This window comes from Pituophis catenifer, unplaced genomic scaffold (assembly GCF_029215685.1).
Source record: "Pituophis catenifer annectens isolate HBS135680 unplaced genomic scaffold, rPitCat1.0.hap2 SCAF_1, whole genome shotgun sequence".
In the NCBI taxonomy this organism is placed as follows: Eukaryota; Metazoa; Chordata; class Lepidosauria; order Squamata; family Colubridae; genus Pituophis; species Pituophis catenifer.
In genome coordinates, this window is record NW_027256881.1 from 1,951,887 (window position 1) to 1,967,018 (window position 15,132).

The window sequence follows — 15,132 nt, forward strand, 5'->3', positions numbered from 1 at the left end:
GCTCTCTGAACTTGGTGGTTTTCTTGCAGACGTTTCATTACCAAACTAGCTAACGTCATCAGTGCACTGATATTACCTATTTTTGGTCGCGAAACATCTGCAAGAAAACCACCGAACTCGGAGAGTATCAAAGACCCCAGAAACATAAATCATGCACAAGGCTTTAAATTAAGAGGTTGAACATTGAAACCAAGGGAAAATTCTTTGCCTGGGATTAAGTTGTAAATCACGGATGAGGAAGCTGTGGTCGTTAGGATGATCCCAGACTACATCTGATATAATTCCCAACCATTTCCGTTACTAAAATGGGAATAAAGTTTTAAGATCGTCTGAGTCACAGCTTCCTTCTCCTTTCTGTAAATATGACTCTTTTGTTTCATATATAAACCTTCTAATCTGCATGGATAAAATGTCCCGCCGACACATCATGATAAATGCAAAACTATTTGATAATGAAAATCCCACACCCTTAATAAGCACGAAGCTGCTTAAAGCAGAGAGAACATATCTTATTAATGGGGCAATCCAAGCGTAGTGATCATCTTCAATATTAATTATTTCTTTCAATGTATTTCTGCAGATTTAGGGGGTCCTTTTCTACATGCTGATGCTTGTCTATTAGGGAGTGTACAGCTAGTCCTTGACTTACAACAGTTCATTTAGTGACCGTTCAAAGTTACAACGGCACGGAAACAAGTGTCTAATGACTGTTTTTCACACTTAAGACTGTTGCAGCGTTCCCACGATCACATGTTAAAATTCGGGATGTTTGACAACTGACTCCCAGGTTCACGTGATCGCCTTTTGCGACCTTCTGACAAGCAAAGTCAAGGGGGAAGCCAGATTCCCTTAACAACCGTGTATATTAACAACTGCAGGGGTTCACTTAACAACCATGGGAAGAAAGGTCATAGAACGGGGCAAGAACTCCCTTAACGAATGTTTCACTTAGCAATATAAATATTGGGCTCAGTTGTGGTCGTACGTCGAGGACTACCTGCATTTCTGCAGATCCTTTTCTGCATTCTGCTGATGCTGGTCTATTAGGGAGTGTATCTCTGCTGGCTTTCATCACCTGTATCCGCTACTAAAAAAGGAAGAACGTTGGATCTGTTAATAGGATCTCTCTCCCTTCTTCAAGCCAATCTCAGCCTTGGCTTTTCCTTGCCACAAAGCTCACGTTTCTCTGTCAATATGTTTCTCATTTAAATGCTATACATTTAAAGCATGCTTGGAGAGTTTTAGGAGGAATGGATATCTATCTATCTATCTATCTATCTATCTATCTATCTATCTATCTATCTATCTATCTATCTATCTATCTATCTATCTACATATGAAGGTAGGTAGGTAGGTGGATGGATGGATGGAAGGATGGATGGTAGGTAGGTAGGTAGATAGATTAGATGGATGGATGGATGGATGGCTATGGAAATGTGGTTAGAATGCACTGGTTAGAATGCAATATTGCAGGCTAATTCTGCCAACTGCCAGCAGTTCGATCCTGACCGGTTCAAGGTTGACTCAGCCTTCCATCATTCTGAGGGCGGTAAAATGAGGACCCAGATTGTTGGGCGCAAGATGCTGACTCTGTAAACCTCTTAGAGAGGGCTGTAAAGCACTGTCAAACGGTAGATAAGTCTAAGTCCTATTGCAAATTGCTTTGTGTATGTATCAATGGTGGGTTCCAACCGGCATTACCACCGGTTCTCTTCGTGCACACGCTTTGCGCGCGATCGCCACGCCCATGCTCGCTTTACTTGCATGCGCGCCAAACCTGCACTCTGTGCAAGTGTGTTAGGTATCTGCCCAGCTGAGGTGCGGCAATCCACTCTGCCACGCCTATCAGCTGGGCTAAAAAAGAAGAAATAAAGGTAGGAATAACACGGGAGCGGGTGGGAGGGCCCAGCTCCCAAACAAAGAGAATTGGTTCGGTGACATCACATCGTCATCGCTATCGGCTCGGCCGAACTGGGCCGAACCGGGAGCAACCCACCACTGGTGTATGTGTATGTGTATGTGTATGTGTATGTGTATGTGTATGTGTATGTGTATGTATGTGTATATGTGTAGGTGTATGTGTATGTGTATATGTATGTATGTGTATGTGTATGTGTATATGTATGTATGTGTATGTGTATGTATATGTGTATGTGTATGTATATATGGGTTTTCTATCGAAGCAACCTGGTCTACCCAAATTTCCCCTTTCAGCCCCAATTCCTTAGGCTTTCACGACAAACTATTTTGTGTTAAATTTATGTTTACCGACAAAGAAATAAAGGGAGACTAGTATAGATCTATTTCAAGCTATTTAGCTCTCATCAGCTAGCCATACCCTTTCTGGGATTTGAACCCAGGCTACTTGCATATTAGGTAGATGTATTGACCTCTAAGCCACAGGTTCTATGTATGTGTATGTATATGTATGTATATGTATGTATATGCATATGTATGTATATATATATATATATATATATATATATATATATATATATACACACACACATACTTACATACTGTATATTCATAATTTCTTTGCGATGTGGCATGGATTCGGAGAGTTTTAGGAGGAACGTATTACACACAAACTCACACACACTGTATGTTCATAATTCCTTTGGTGGTGTGGCACGGCTTCAGAGCCTGTTGAATTGAGGCGCTATTTTGGCTTGGCAAAATCCTCTTGGGCTCGCTTTATCGTGAAGTGGAAGAGGCATCTCCGTTTGCCTCTTTCAGGGCTTGGATGCCCTTTTCTCTTAAATAACCCACTGTGGAAAAGCCATAACTGCCGGTGGCAGTGTTAACAGCGTCCCCACTGCCTTTTTGTCTACCAGGAAGGCTCCTTGATATCGTAGGACCCTTAAATTAAAAAAAAATCATAAGTGTTTTCCAAAAACATATTTTCTTTTCCGGAAAGTTCTTTTGGCAATTGTGCGATTTTCCCCTCACATTGGAGAGAGATCCAGTATCCTCGACCTGCAGGATTGCCAAATGCGGGGCGAGATGATTCTCTTTTTATTTTTGGTTCTAGCTTTTTTTCCCTTCCTAACCCCGCTTTGCAGAGTCTGTTGTTAAGTGAGACATTTGCTAAGTGGGTTTGGTCCCCATTTTATGACCATTCTTGCCACAGCTGTTAAGTAGATGGCTGCAGTTGTTCAGTTGGTAACTCCGTTGTTAAATGAATCTGGCTTCCCCGCCTGACTTTGCTGGTCGGAAGGTCGCCAAAGGGGGGACCACGTGACCCCAGGACACTGCAACCGTCATAAATTTGAGTCAGTTGCCAAGTGTCCGAATAATTTTGATCACATGTTCATGAGGATGCTGCAAAGGTCACAACTGTGAAAAACGGTCGTAAGTCACTCCTTCCAGTGAACAGTCACTAAATGAACTTCTGTAAGTCGAGGCCTACCTGTATAACTTTACTGATTGTCAGGTTGTGAGTAGAAGCGTGTTATGAGTCAGCCTTGACAATAACCGAATAACAAAGTTGGAAGGGACCTTGGAGGTCTTCTAGTCCAACCCCCCTGCTCAAGCAGGAGACTCTTTCAGACAAATTGTTATCCCAGGGGTCAGCAACCTGCAGCTCCGGAGCCGCATGCGGCTCTTTGGGCCCTCTGCTGTGGCTCCCTATCAGGTGATTACCACCACTGGCTGGCCCCGCCCCTCGCCCTCCCCTCCCAGTCACTCCTCGCCTGGCCTGAGAAGGTAAGGACGACAGGTGGGGGATGGAGAAGCAGCCAGGGCAGAAACAGAGAGATACAGATAGAGGGGGAGAGAGAGAGAGACATAGAGAGATACAGAGAGAGAGGGAGGGAGGGGAGAGAGAGAGAGATGTCAAAAGAATTTCATGGCTCCCAGTGTTTTTTAACAACTGGTTCTCTGCCCTAATGACCGGCCGGGTAGGCGTGGCTGGGGTGTGTGTCATGTGACTGGTGGAAGTGAGTGATGTCGAGTTGGCCACGCCCACCCAGGTTTTGTGGCTCCCGGTGTTTTCTTTTCTATGGGTTATCCAACATCTTCTTAAAAACTTCCAGTGTTGGACATTCACAACTTCTGGAGGCAAGTTGTTCCACTGATGAATTGTTCTAACTGCCAGGAAATTTCTCCTTAGTTCTAAGTTGCTTCTCTCCTTGATGAGTTTCCACCCATTGCTTCTTGTCCTGCCTTCAGGTGCTTTGGAGAATAGCTTGACTCCCTCTTCTTTGGGGCAGCCCCTGAGATATTGGAAGACTGCTATCATGTCTCCCCTAGTCCTTCTCTTCATTAAACTAGACGTACCCAATTCTTGCAACCGTTCTTTGTATGCTTTATCCTCCAGTCCCCTAATCATCTTTGTTGCTCTTCTCCTCACACTTTCCAGAGTGGAGATGGAGGCAACTCCTGGTATCACCCAATCCTTTCAGGATACTGATGCATTTCGTTGTGTGAGTCAGACATTTGATGATGAGGGGACTGGAGGTTAAAACATGCGATGAACGGTTGCAGGAACTGGGCCTGGCTAGTCTAGTGAAGAGAAGGACCAGGGGAGACAGGATAGCAGAGATCCAATATTTGAGGGGCTGTCACAGAGACGAGGGGGTCAAGCTATTCTCCAAAGCACCTGAAGGCCAGACAAGGAACAATGGATGGAAATTGACCAAGGAGAGATTCAACTTGGAAATAAGGAGGAATTTTCTGACGGTGAGAAACAGTCAACCCATGGAACAGAAGTTGCCTTCGGAAGTTGTGGGAGCTTCATCCCTGGAGGCTTTCAAGAAGAGACTGGACTTCCATCTGTCAGAAATGGTGTAGGGTCTCCTGCTTGGATGGGGGGGTTGGGCTAGATGACCTCCAAGGTCCCTTCCAACTCTGTTAATCTGTAAAAAAAATATTTATAGACGGGCACCGAATCCATCAGAAAATGTGGCTTCACGGAGGGAGACTTGAGGCTTCATCATCCCCTCGCTATTTTCCGACTGCCACATTTTCCAAATCAAGTTACAGCTTCCCAGATTTGAACCTCTAAGAAACCTTCATTTTTTTCAGCCCATTGGTTGGCTGGGAACGATCTGCACGTTTTTGTGCAACTTCATTCAGAAAAACAAAACAAAAGAAAAAAAAAGTTCAAAGTCCTTCCTCCTTTGGGAAGAGGGGAAGCTCCCCTCGCCTTTAATTTCAGAACCACATCCAAAACTTTGGGGGAGAGATCTGTTATTTTTGCTGGTGATTATTTACCTCTCATTTTTCATGTTTTCTCGGGATGAAAAAACAAGCAAGCATCTAATCCTTAGCTGGCCTGTTGTAAAAACCAGCATCCAGAGCCAAATTCTATTAAAAAAGATTTCGGCAGGCTCCTGTGGGTTTTTTTTTTTTTGCGGCAATTTGTGTTGCCACAACAACCTTGTGCTGTATTGAGCTGGGCCCTTGATTGAGCTGAAAAATGTTTCTAAGCCCTTCTAAAGTTATTGGGTTGCTGTATTCGGTATTAAAAATTCTCAGCAAACCTGGCTTGACGTTAATAAAACTTTTGACCCCAAAGTTTAAATCTTAACTTTTGACCCCCTTCTGCTCTTAATTAATAAAATATTCCTCCCTCCCTGGTATTTTTCTACACAGGAGGAAGGAAAGGTTTCCTAGGGAGTATAGGTAATCCTCGACTTAAGACCACAATTGAGCCCAAAACGTATGTTGCTAAGCGAAACATTTGTTAAGCGAGTTTTTCCACAGTTTACAATTTTTCTTGCCACTGTTGTTAAGTGAATCACTGCAGTTCAGTTAGTAATACGGTTGTTAAGTGAATCTGGCTTCCCCGCTGACTTTGCTTGTCAGGAAGACGCAGAAACGGATCATGTGACCCCGGGATATGGCATCCGCCATAAATATGAGTCAGTTGCCAAGCGTCTGAATTTTGATCACCTGACTATTGGGATGCTGCAACGGTCGTAAGTGTGGAAAACGGTCGTAAGTCCCTTTTTAAGTGCCATTGTAACTATGAACGGTCACTAAATGAACCGTTGTATCAGTGCTGTATTCCTGCAACTCCATTCTGACTTTTGACATTTCAGCAGCCGTTGGCTCCATATCTTCAAGGATAACTTTTGCGAGAATTCTTAACATCCTTTTCATATACAGGTAGTCCTCCACTTACAACCATTCCTTTAGTGACCATTGATAGTTACAGCGGCAGTGAAAAAAGTGACTTATGACTGGCTTTCATACTGACGACCGTTGCAACCCCATGGTAACGTGATCAAAATTCCGATGCTTGGCAATTGATTCATATTTATGACGGTTGCAGCATCCCGGGGTCTGTTGTGGCCCGTCAGCGGCCTGTGCAGCTCACAGCTGATTCCGACAGCGAGGAGGCTGGTGTGCAGCATCAGCAGCCTGTGCAGCTGGCACTCGAGTCAGACAGTGAGGAGGCTGGAGAAGATGTGGTGCCAGAGGTGGGGATTCAGCCAGGGCCTTCAGAATCTCCAGAAGCTCCCATAAGTGAAGAGGAAGAAGAGGAGGAGCCTCTTCTCGATGCACAGGTGTGCAGAGCTGCCAAAAGGCAGGAGTGGCTCCTCAGGAGGAGGTCTCCTCGAGAGTAAGGCTTGGGGCTAATTGGCCACTCCCTTAGCCTATTTAAGGAGGAACGCCAACTGAAGCAATTTGCAGGGAACAACTTCGTTCAATCTCCTTCGTGCCTTGATTTTAGTTCTCTGCAAATTGCTTCTGGGCTTTCTGCCAACCACAGTAAGATTAAGATTATTTATTCTTTGGATTCTTGTAGGCTGTTAAGAAAGTTCATTAACAGCCTTTGTTTGGAAAAAAAACTGATTTAATTTAGTAAACTAACGTGTGTACAGACTTTGTGTGTGCTGCGTTCTTTGGGGTCCGTAGCTGGGGCAGAACAGGGTCACCCGATCCCCTTTTGCAAAGTCAACAGGGAAGCCAGATCCACTTAACGACCGTCATACTAACTTAACAACTTGCAGCGATTCACTTAACAACTGTTGCAAGAAAGGTCGTAAAATGGAGCAAAGGTCACTTAACAGCTGTCTGGCTGAACGATAGAAATTTAGGGCACGATTTGTGGTCGTCCCCCACATGATCAAAATTCAAGAGCTTGGCCATCAGCAGGTATTTAAAGTTTGCAACCTTCAAAGCAGCTTGGCTTTCAACAAGCAGAGCCCATGGGGGAAGCCGGATTCTCTTCACGGCTGCGTGATTCGTTTAACAACTGCAGTGATTCGCCGAGCAAACGTGGATCATAAAATTTGGCATGGCTCATTTAAGAACTCCTTGCTTAGGAACAGAAAATCTGTTTCCCGATTGTGGTTGTAAGTCAAAGACTACTCGTAACCTGCACAAACTTTTTTGTGAGAAGCAGGCTAGCGAGGGAGGGGACGCACTGATGTGGAGTGGATTCTAGCATTGATGATGTTATATAGTTGGGTATTGAAACGTCTGCAAGAAAACAAGCAAGCTCAGGGAGCCCCAAGGACTCCACAGGCTTCCTCTTCCTCCTCCCTTTCCTTCTCTTCCTCCTCTTCCTCTTCCTCCCCCGTCCGTCTCCTTTTCCTCTTTCCCATCTTCTCCTTCTCTTCCAATTCACAACCCCCCTCTCTTCTAGCACTGATGTTATCTAGTTGGGTATTCAAACGTCTGCAAGAAAATAACCAAGCTAAGCGTCCACCAAGGACTCTTCAGTCCTCCTCCTCCTTCTCCTCCCTCGCTCCCTCCCTCCCTCCCTTCTAGCACTGATGATATTACTTAGTTGGGTAATGAAACGTCTGTAAGAAAATCACCAAGCTCAGAGAGCATCAAGGACTCTTCAGTCCTCCTCCTCCCCTTTCCCCCTCCCTCCCTCCCTCCCTCCCTTCTAGCACTGATGATGTTATTTAGTTGGGTAATGAAACGTCTGTAAGAAAATCACCAAACTCAGAGAGCATCAAGGACCTTTCAGTCCTCCTCCTCCCCTTTCCCCCTCCTCTCCCTCTCTTCCACTTCAACAAACCCCCTCCCTTCTAGCACTGAAGTTCCCTAATTGAGTAATGAAACGTCTGCAAACCCCCACTCCCCCAAAAAACCCCCAACCAAACTCAGAGAGCTCCCAGGACCACTCATTTCAGGGGTGAAATCCAGCAGATTCTAACAGGTTCTGGAGAACTGGTAGCGGAAATTTTGAGTAGTTTGGAGAACCAGCAAATACCACCTCTGTTTGGCCCCAGAGCGGGGTGGGAATGGAGATTTTGCAATATCCTTCCCCTGGAGTGGGGAGGGAATGGGGATTTTACAGTATCCTTCCCCTGCCACACCCACCAAGCCACGCCCACAGAACCGGTAGGGAAAAATTTTGGATTTCACCCCTGCCTCATTTCAACCATGAGCTACAAATATTCCGTGTCAGCATTCTGATGCTGCCATAAAAAGGAGGAGACGAGGCTTGACTTTTCACCTACTTATTTTCTCTGTAGATAATATCCCCTAGGAGATGGGATGGGAGGGAGACATTCCTGTGGGCTGAGGTCAGAAGCTGGGGAGACTTGACTTGGAAGATGGCCAATGAGAAGATGAGAATTGGGGAACGGAAAGGGAAGGGATTGGGGGGTCATAGGGTTAGTATTGGCTACGACGAAGTCGGGGCCAGATCTGTCGTACTCAATAAATGGAATATTTCAGCAAAGATTAATTGTTTGGGAGTGCAATTTATTTGAGATGACATTGAAACCTGACATTCCGCTTGATCGATTCGCCTTCATATTTTATACCCGCCCCACATGACATCCTCTCGCCCCTGTTCCTCTCTCCAGGTGCAAGACATCGCGTTCAGCCACGACTGCCGGTGGGTGGCGGTCAGCACCCTCCGAGGCACCACCCACGTCTTCCCCATCAACCCCTACGGAGGGCAGCCCTGTGTTCGGACGCACCTCTCACCCCGGGTCGTAAACCGCATGAGCCGCTTCCAGAAGAGCGCGGGGCTGGAGGAGATCGAACAAGAGCTGACTACCAAACAAGGAGGGCGCTGCAGTCCCGTGCCGGGCCTTTCCAGCAGCCCATCTGGCTCCCCTCTCCATGGTAAGCCCCCCTTTGAAAAACAGATGCGGAAGAATCGTTTGTTGGTTTGTTTAAATTTATGATGGACTCCCTCTCCTATAGATTGCCTCCAGAGGTTGTGAATACTCCAACACTGGATGTTTTTAAGAGGATGTTGGATCGCCATTTGTCTGAAGTGGTGTAGGGTTTCCTGCCTAAGCAGGGGGTTGGACTAGAAGACCTCCAAGGTCCCTTCCAACTCTGTTGTTCTATTCTATTCTGGCCGACTTAACCAATGCAAACACAAAACAATGACAACGACACAAAACGAAAACATACTACCCCAAAGATAACCAGGATTAAAACAATCAAGACCCTTAGTGGCGCAGCAGACTAAAGTGCTGTTAAGTAGCACCAGCTGCCTGCAATTACTGCAAGTTCAAATCTCACCAGGCTCAAGGTTGACTCAGCCTTCCATCCTTCCGAGATAGGTAAAATGAGGACCCGGATTGTGGGGGCAATAAGCTGACTTTGTATAAAAAAGAACACCGCTTTGGGGGGGGGGGGCGAAAACCCTACTAAGCAGGTATATACAAAAGTATGAAGGCTATTGCTTAATGCATTGTAAGCCGCCCTGAGTCTCCAGAGAAGGGCGGCATAATCAATCAATCAATCAATCAATCAATCAATCAATCAATCAAGGATCCACACATCAACCAAGACAGGAGACCAAAATTATGTCTTAAATACAGGTAGTACTTAAGTACAGATAATGCATGCATACACATTTTGCGTGTCAATGCTACGTGTCAATATCAATCAGAATAGAGTTGGAAGGGACCTTGGAGGTCTTCTAGTCCAACCCCCTACTCAAGCAGGAGACCCTAGACCATTTCAGACAAATCTTCTCCAGTCTCTTCTTAAAAACTTCCAGTGATGAAGCACCCACGACTTCTGGTGGCAAGCTGTTCCATTGGTTAATTGCCCTTACTGTTAGGAAATTAATTCCAGGTTGCTTCTCTCCTTGATCAGTTTCCATTCATTGTTTCTTCTGGTCCTGCCTTCAGGTGCTTTGAAAAATAAGTTGACCCCCTCTTCTTCTTTTTGGCAGTCCCTTAAATACTGGAATACTGCTATCATGTTCCCCCCTAGTCCATTTCTCTAGACTGGGCATACCCAGTTCTTGCAACTGTTCTTTCATATGCTTTAGCCTCGGAGCCCTTAATCATCTTAATTGCTCTTATTGAGGTTTTCAGGCAATGGGGGCAAACTTGAACCCAAAGTGGATTATGGTTTACTACGTGTCAACTTTTTTTTTTAATTTGATTTATATGCTGCCCTTCTCCGGAGACTCAGGGCAGCTTACAATGCGTTAAGCAATAGCCTTCATCCTTTTGTATATTTATACAAAGTCAGCTTATTGCCCCCCACAAACTGGGTCCTCATTTCACCTACCTTAGAAAGGATGGAAGGCTGAGTCGACCTTGAGCCTGGCGAGATTCGATCTTACTTTAATTGCAGACAGCTGGTGTTAAATTACAGTGCTTCTGTCTGTTGAGCTAAACTTGTAGGCTTCTTGCTCTGTCCTCCAATCCTATTCCGCCCGCTGCCAGGAGTTCGATCCTGACTGGCTCAAGGTTGACTCTGCCTTCCATCCTTCCGAGGTGGATCAAATGAGGACCCAGATTGTTGGGGGCAACATGCTGACTCTGTAAACCGCTTAGAGAGGGCTGTAAAAGCACTGTGAAGCGGTATATAAGTCTAAGTGCTATTGCTATTTGTTATACCCTCCCTAGTAAACAAATTTAGAAATCAAGAGCAAAGAGTTGACTTGTTTGTTTGTTTGTTTATAAAACTTCTGTGCCACCCGTCTCGCTGATACAGCAACTCTGGAGGGCTGATAATATAATAAGAAATAATAGTAATAAAAAAATCTGCTAGTAAAAAAGTTAAAATTAGAAAAATTGAATAAAAAAGCTAATAGAAGTGAATGAAGAACCTCGGGTTCTTGTGTCCAACGTAGATCGAAGTTAGCTTCGGAAACGTAGATGTTCTTAATAGATGCCATTAAACATTAATTGCCCATCCATAAAACAGATATCGAGAGCCTGCTCTTAGGTTTTATTTTATCGGCCGCTTTGTTAGCATGTTTGAGGTGGTTACCTCATAGCCCTATTGCTTGCCAGTCAGAGATGGATGTTTAAGCGACTTCCTGTAAATAAAGGTGGCTGATTTTGCAAGAAGGCTTGAAAGACAAATTCAAAGAAAAGACGAACGCAAAGGACCGGTTGGATCTGTTCAGACGTTCTTATCGTTATTCCTGGGCTGCTTTCAAAATAGTGTGATTGAACAATGGGACTATTTCTGAATAGCTTTGGTTGAATGCAGCCACTTGCTCGAGAATTATCATTCCACTCCAAGTACCGTAAGCCAAGGTTATATATAAATTGTGCAAAGATACAGGATTTCCCATTTATATACTTTTATTCCGCCTTTTGCTATTTGTGGAGAAGGATAACAATAGCTACAGGGATTCTTCTCCTACCCATAGAATAGATACATATTCCATTATTTAACTTTTACTGTTTTTTCCTCCACTTCCTCTCCTTTTCAAATATTGGGTTGCTAACGCAAGGACCTGCTGTTTGTCCTAAATGTGCCGTGTATATTATTAATAAAATAAAATAAAAATAGATTCTGGTTCATTAAACAAAATGGTTAGCTTGCAAAACTTGTGGGTTTTTTTTTGTTTTGGCATAAGTGTCTATGGAGATTCTCCGTCATCTAGATCATGGTTGTCTCAAAGATGCTTTTTTTTTTTCCCCAAGAGGCAACTGGACTTTCTGGTTTTTCTATGAAAGACATTTTGCTTCTCATCCAAGAAGCTTCTTCAGCTCTGACTGGATGGTGGCATCTTTGAAATGTTCTGGCATAAGCTTTGTGGACTAGAATCCACTACAGCAGATGTATGAAATGGTATTTTCATTAGGGAAAAGAGAGAGAGAAAGAGAGAGAGTAGCAGGCAGACAAGGAAGGAAGGAAGGAAGGAAGGAAGGAAGGAAGGAAGGAAGGAAGGAGAAAAAGTGTGTGAGAGAAAGAGAGATAAGAAGAAAGAAATAGGGAAAGAAACAGGGATGTGGGAAGGAGCAGACAGAAAGAGAGACAGAGAGGAGAAGTATTCTTAACAATGATGAAGATTGTTTTCATTCATTTCTGGTGCCAAGAACAAAATTTACTTCATTCAGCTTAACTTCATTCAGCTTAACTTCATTCCATGAGTCTAATCACCTTGTTGAGCTATTTGTAACTGACATCCAGTTTGTGAATGAAAAGGTAAAGGTTCCCCTTGCACATATGTGCTAGTCGTTCCTGACTCTAGGGGGCAGTGCTCATCTCCGTTTCATAGCTGAAGAGCCAGCGCTGCCCAAAGACGTCTCCGTGGTCATGTGGCCGGCATGACTCAACGCCAAAGGCGCACAGAACACTGTTCCCTTTCCACCAAAGGTGGTCCCTATTTTTTCTACTTGCAATTTTTACCTGCTTTCGAACTGTTAGGTTGGCAGAAGCTGGGACAAGGAACGGGAGCTCACCCCGTTACGCAGCACTAGGGATTCGAACCACTGAACTGCCGACCTTTTGATCAACAAGCTCAGCGTCTTAGCTACTGAGCCACCACGTCCCTTTTGTGGATGATAAATCCTGATAAAATGTGAACGTTCTCCTTCAGGTTAGATTTGAATGCCAAGTAACCTCACGGCCACCTCCATATAGTTTTACATCCCCAGTGCTGAAGCGGTTTTCCATTTTCCTTCTTCTAGTGTGTCTGTTGCTTTCCAGTCTAGCTGAAAGGTCTTGGTTGCTTCTCACCCAAGTATTAACCAAACCTGAAATGCTTTTGCTTCCAAAATCAGTGAAGTCACCTTGGAGGCTGCTGCTTCAATGGGCTGGACCTCAAGATTCACTGTGAGAAAAACAGACCTCCCAAACCTATTTGTTCCTTAAATGGCCTCCTTTTTGGTGGCCCCAAAAAAAACATTTTCATCCTCAAAACCTGTTAAAAGTATCAGCCGTGGAGGCTTCTTCTTCTTCTTCTTCTTCTTTTTTTTGACGTATTAAAGGAGCCAACAGATCCCTTTTCAAGGTAATCAAACAAGATTTCTTTTCTCTCGTTTATCCCCAATAGTCTTTACAATTAATTACCACTCAGCCATCAAGTGCGACATACTTGAAACAGGCACAAGGGTTGCCTTAAGGTGATTTTAACACATCCAATCATTTTTTACTCCTGACATCACAGAGTGGACAGGAAGGAGGGATCAGTGTCTTCAGCTTTCATCCACGGTGGGGTCTGCTTTCTGTCAAGGGGAAGTACAGTAAATTGTTGCCTTTATTGGCTTTCCAAGCACATAGGGAAGCTTTGCCTCTGTAAACAGATGCAATGGTTGGATAGCGAAGAATTGTCTGAGAAAGTTTCGTTTGGATTTGATTAACGTGAGCCAACTTTTCAGGGGTGGAATGAGGGCCCTTGCAAAACCGGTAGAAGCTATGCAAAAAAATAGTTCATCTATTGCATCATTGGAAGGGGCCTTTAAGCCAAAGTAAGGGTCTACATTTAGGCAAGAAAAACGAAATGCACAGGTACGGTATAGATGGTACATTGCTCAATAGTACTAACTGCAAGAGGGTTCTTGGAGTCCTAGTGGACAACCATTTAAATATGAGCCATCCGTGTGTCGCAGCTGCCAAAAAAGCCAACACAGTTCTAGGCTGCATCAACAGAGGGATAGAATCAAAATCCTGTGAAATGTTAATATCACTTTATAATGCCTTGGTAAGGCCACACTTGGAATATTGCATCCAGTTGTGGTCACCACGATGTAAAAAAGATGTTGAGACTTTAGAAAGGGTGCAGAGAAGAGCAACGAAGATGATTAGGGGACTGGAGGCTAAAACATATGAAGTACGGTTGCAGGAACTGGGTATGTCTAGTCTGATGAAAAGAAGGACTAGGGGAGACATGGTAGCAGTGTTCCAGTATCTCAGGGGCTGCCCCAAAGAAGAGGGAGTCCAGCTATTCTCCAAAGCACCTGAGGGCAGGACAAGAAGTAGTGGATGGAAACACATTAAGTAAAGAAGCAACTTAGAACTAAGGAGAAATTTCCTGACAGTGGGAACAATTAATCAGTGGAACAACTTGCCTCCAGAAATTGAAAATGCTCCAACACTGGAAGTTTTTAAGAAGAGATTGGACAACCATTCGTCTGAGTTTCCACATATATACCCAGTCAGTGCAAGAATCCAAGTTAAAATATTCCCTACAAAAAGCAATAGCACTTATATACTATGTCACAGTGCTTCACAGCCCCCTCTAAGTGGTCCCCAACAATCTGACTTCTCATTTTGCCGACCAATTTACTGTTCCAAATATCGGAAGACTGCTTTCGTGTCACCCCTAGTCCTTCTGTTCTCTAGACTAGACATACCCAATTCCTGTAACCCTTTTTCGTATGTTTTTGCCTCCAGTCCCCTAATCATCTTTGTTGCTCTTTTCTGCACTCTTTCCAGAGCCTCAACATCTTTTTTTAAATAACCTGGTGACCAAAACTGGTTCAGTGGAGGTTCTAGGTTAAGAGATCCAAGGACGATTGGGCTAGTTTAACCAGAGAAACGCGAGATATAAATATGGTAAAGAAATTGAAAATGGATAAATATTTTCTTGGTCTTCACCGAAATTTATCGTTAGCTACTTTTGGAAAGAGGATGCCGGATAGGATGTCCCTTCTACCAGAGCAGATCCATCAAGGGCAGTTTTCAAGTTCCTATTGCTCATGGATGTTAGGAGTGGATGGAACCTCCATGTTCAGATATTATATAGCTGTAATGTTGACTGCTGATGCCCAAAGGAAACCTTTGTCTTCCTGTCTTGGATGTGTTCTTCCTGAAGGCATCTGGCTCCTGTTCTGGGAAACAGGATGTTGGCCTCCATGGACAGCTGCTTTGTGTCTTGAGACTCGGAAGAGCTGCTGGCCTTTTGCCCATCAGGTTGGGCTCCTGCCATGTTTCTGGTGACACCAAGTTGCCTTGCCATCTCAACTCAAGTCTAGGATCCCAAGAACCAAGATCTCTAGA

At 44.3% G+C, this 15,132-nt stretch overlaps 1 protein-coding gene across 1 annotated transcript in view; it reads left to right on the top strand.

Annotated features, from left to right (window-relative positions):
- The window catches only part of BCAS3 (BCAS3 microtubule associated cell migration factor), a 464,753-nt gene that overhangs the window by 235,352 nt on the left and 214,269 nt on the right, over positions 1 to 15,132 (top strand). Inside the window, exon 15 of the mRNA XM_070931996.1 lies at positions 8,781 to 9,045. Within this exon, the coding sequence (XP_070788097.1) occupies positions 8,781 to 9,045 (265 nt within the window). The remainder of the gene's footprint in view (positions 1 to 8,780; positions 9,046 to 15,132) is intronic.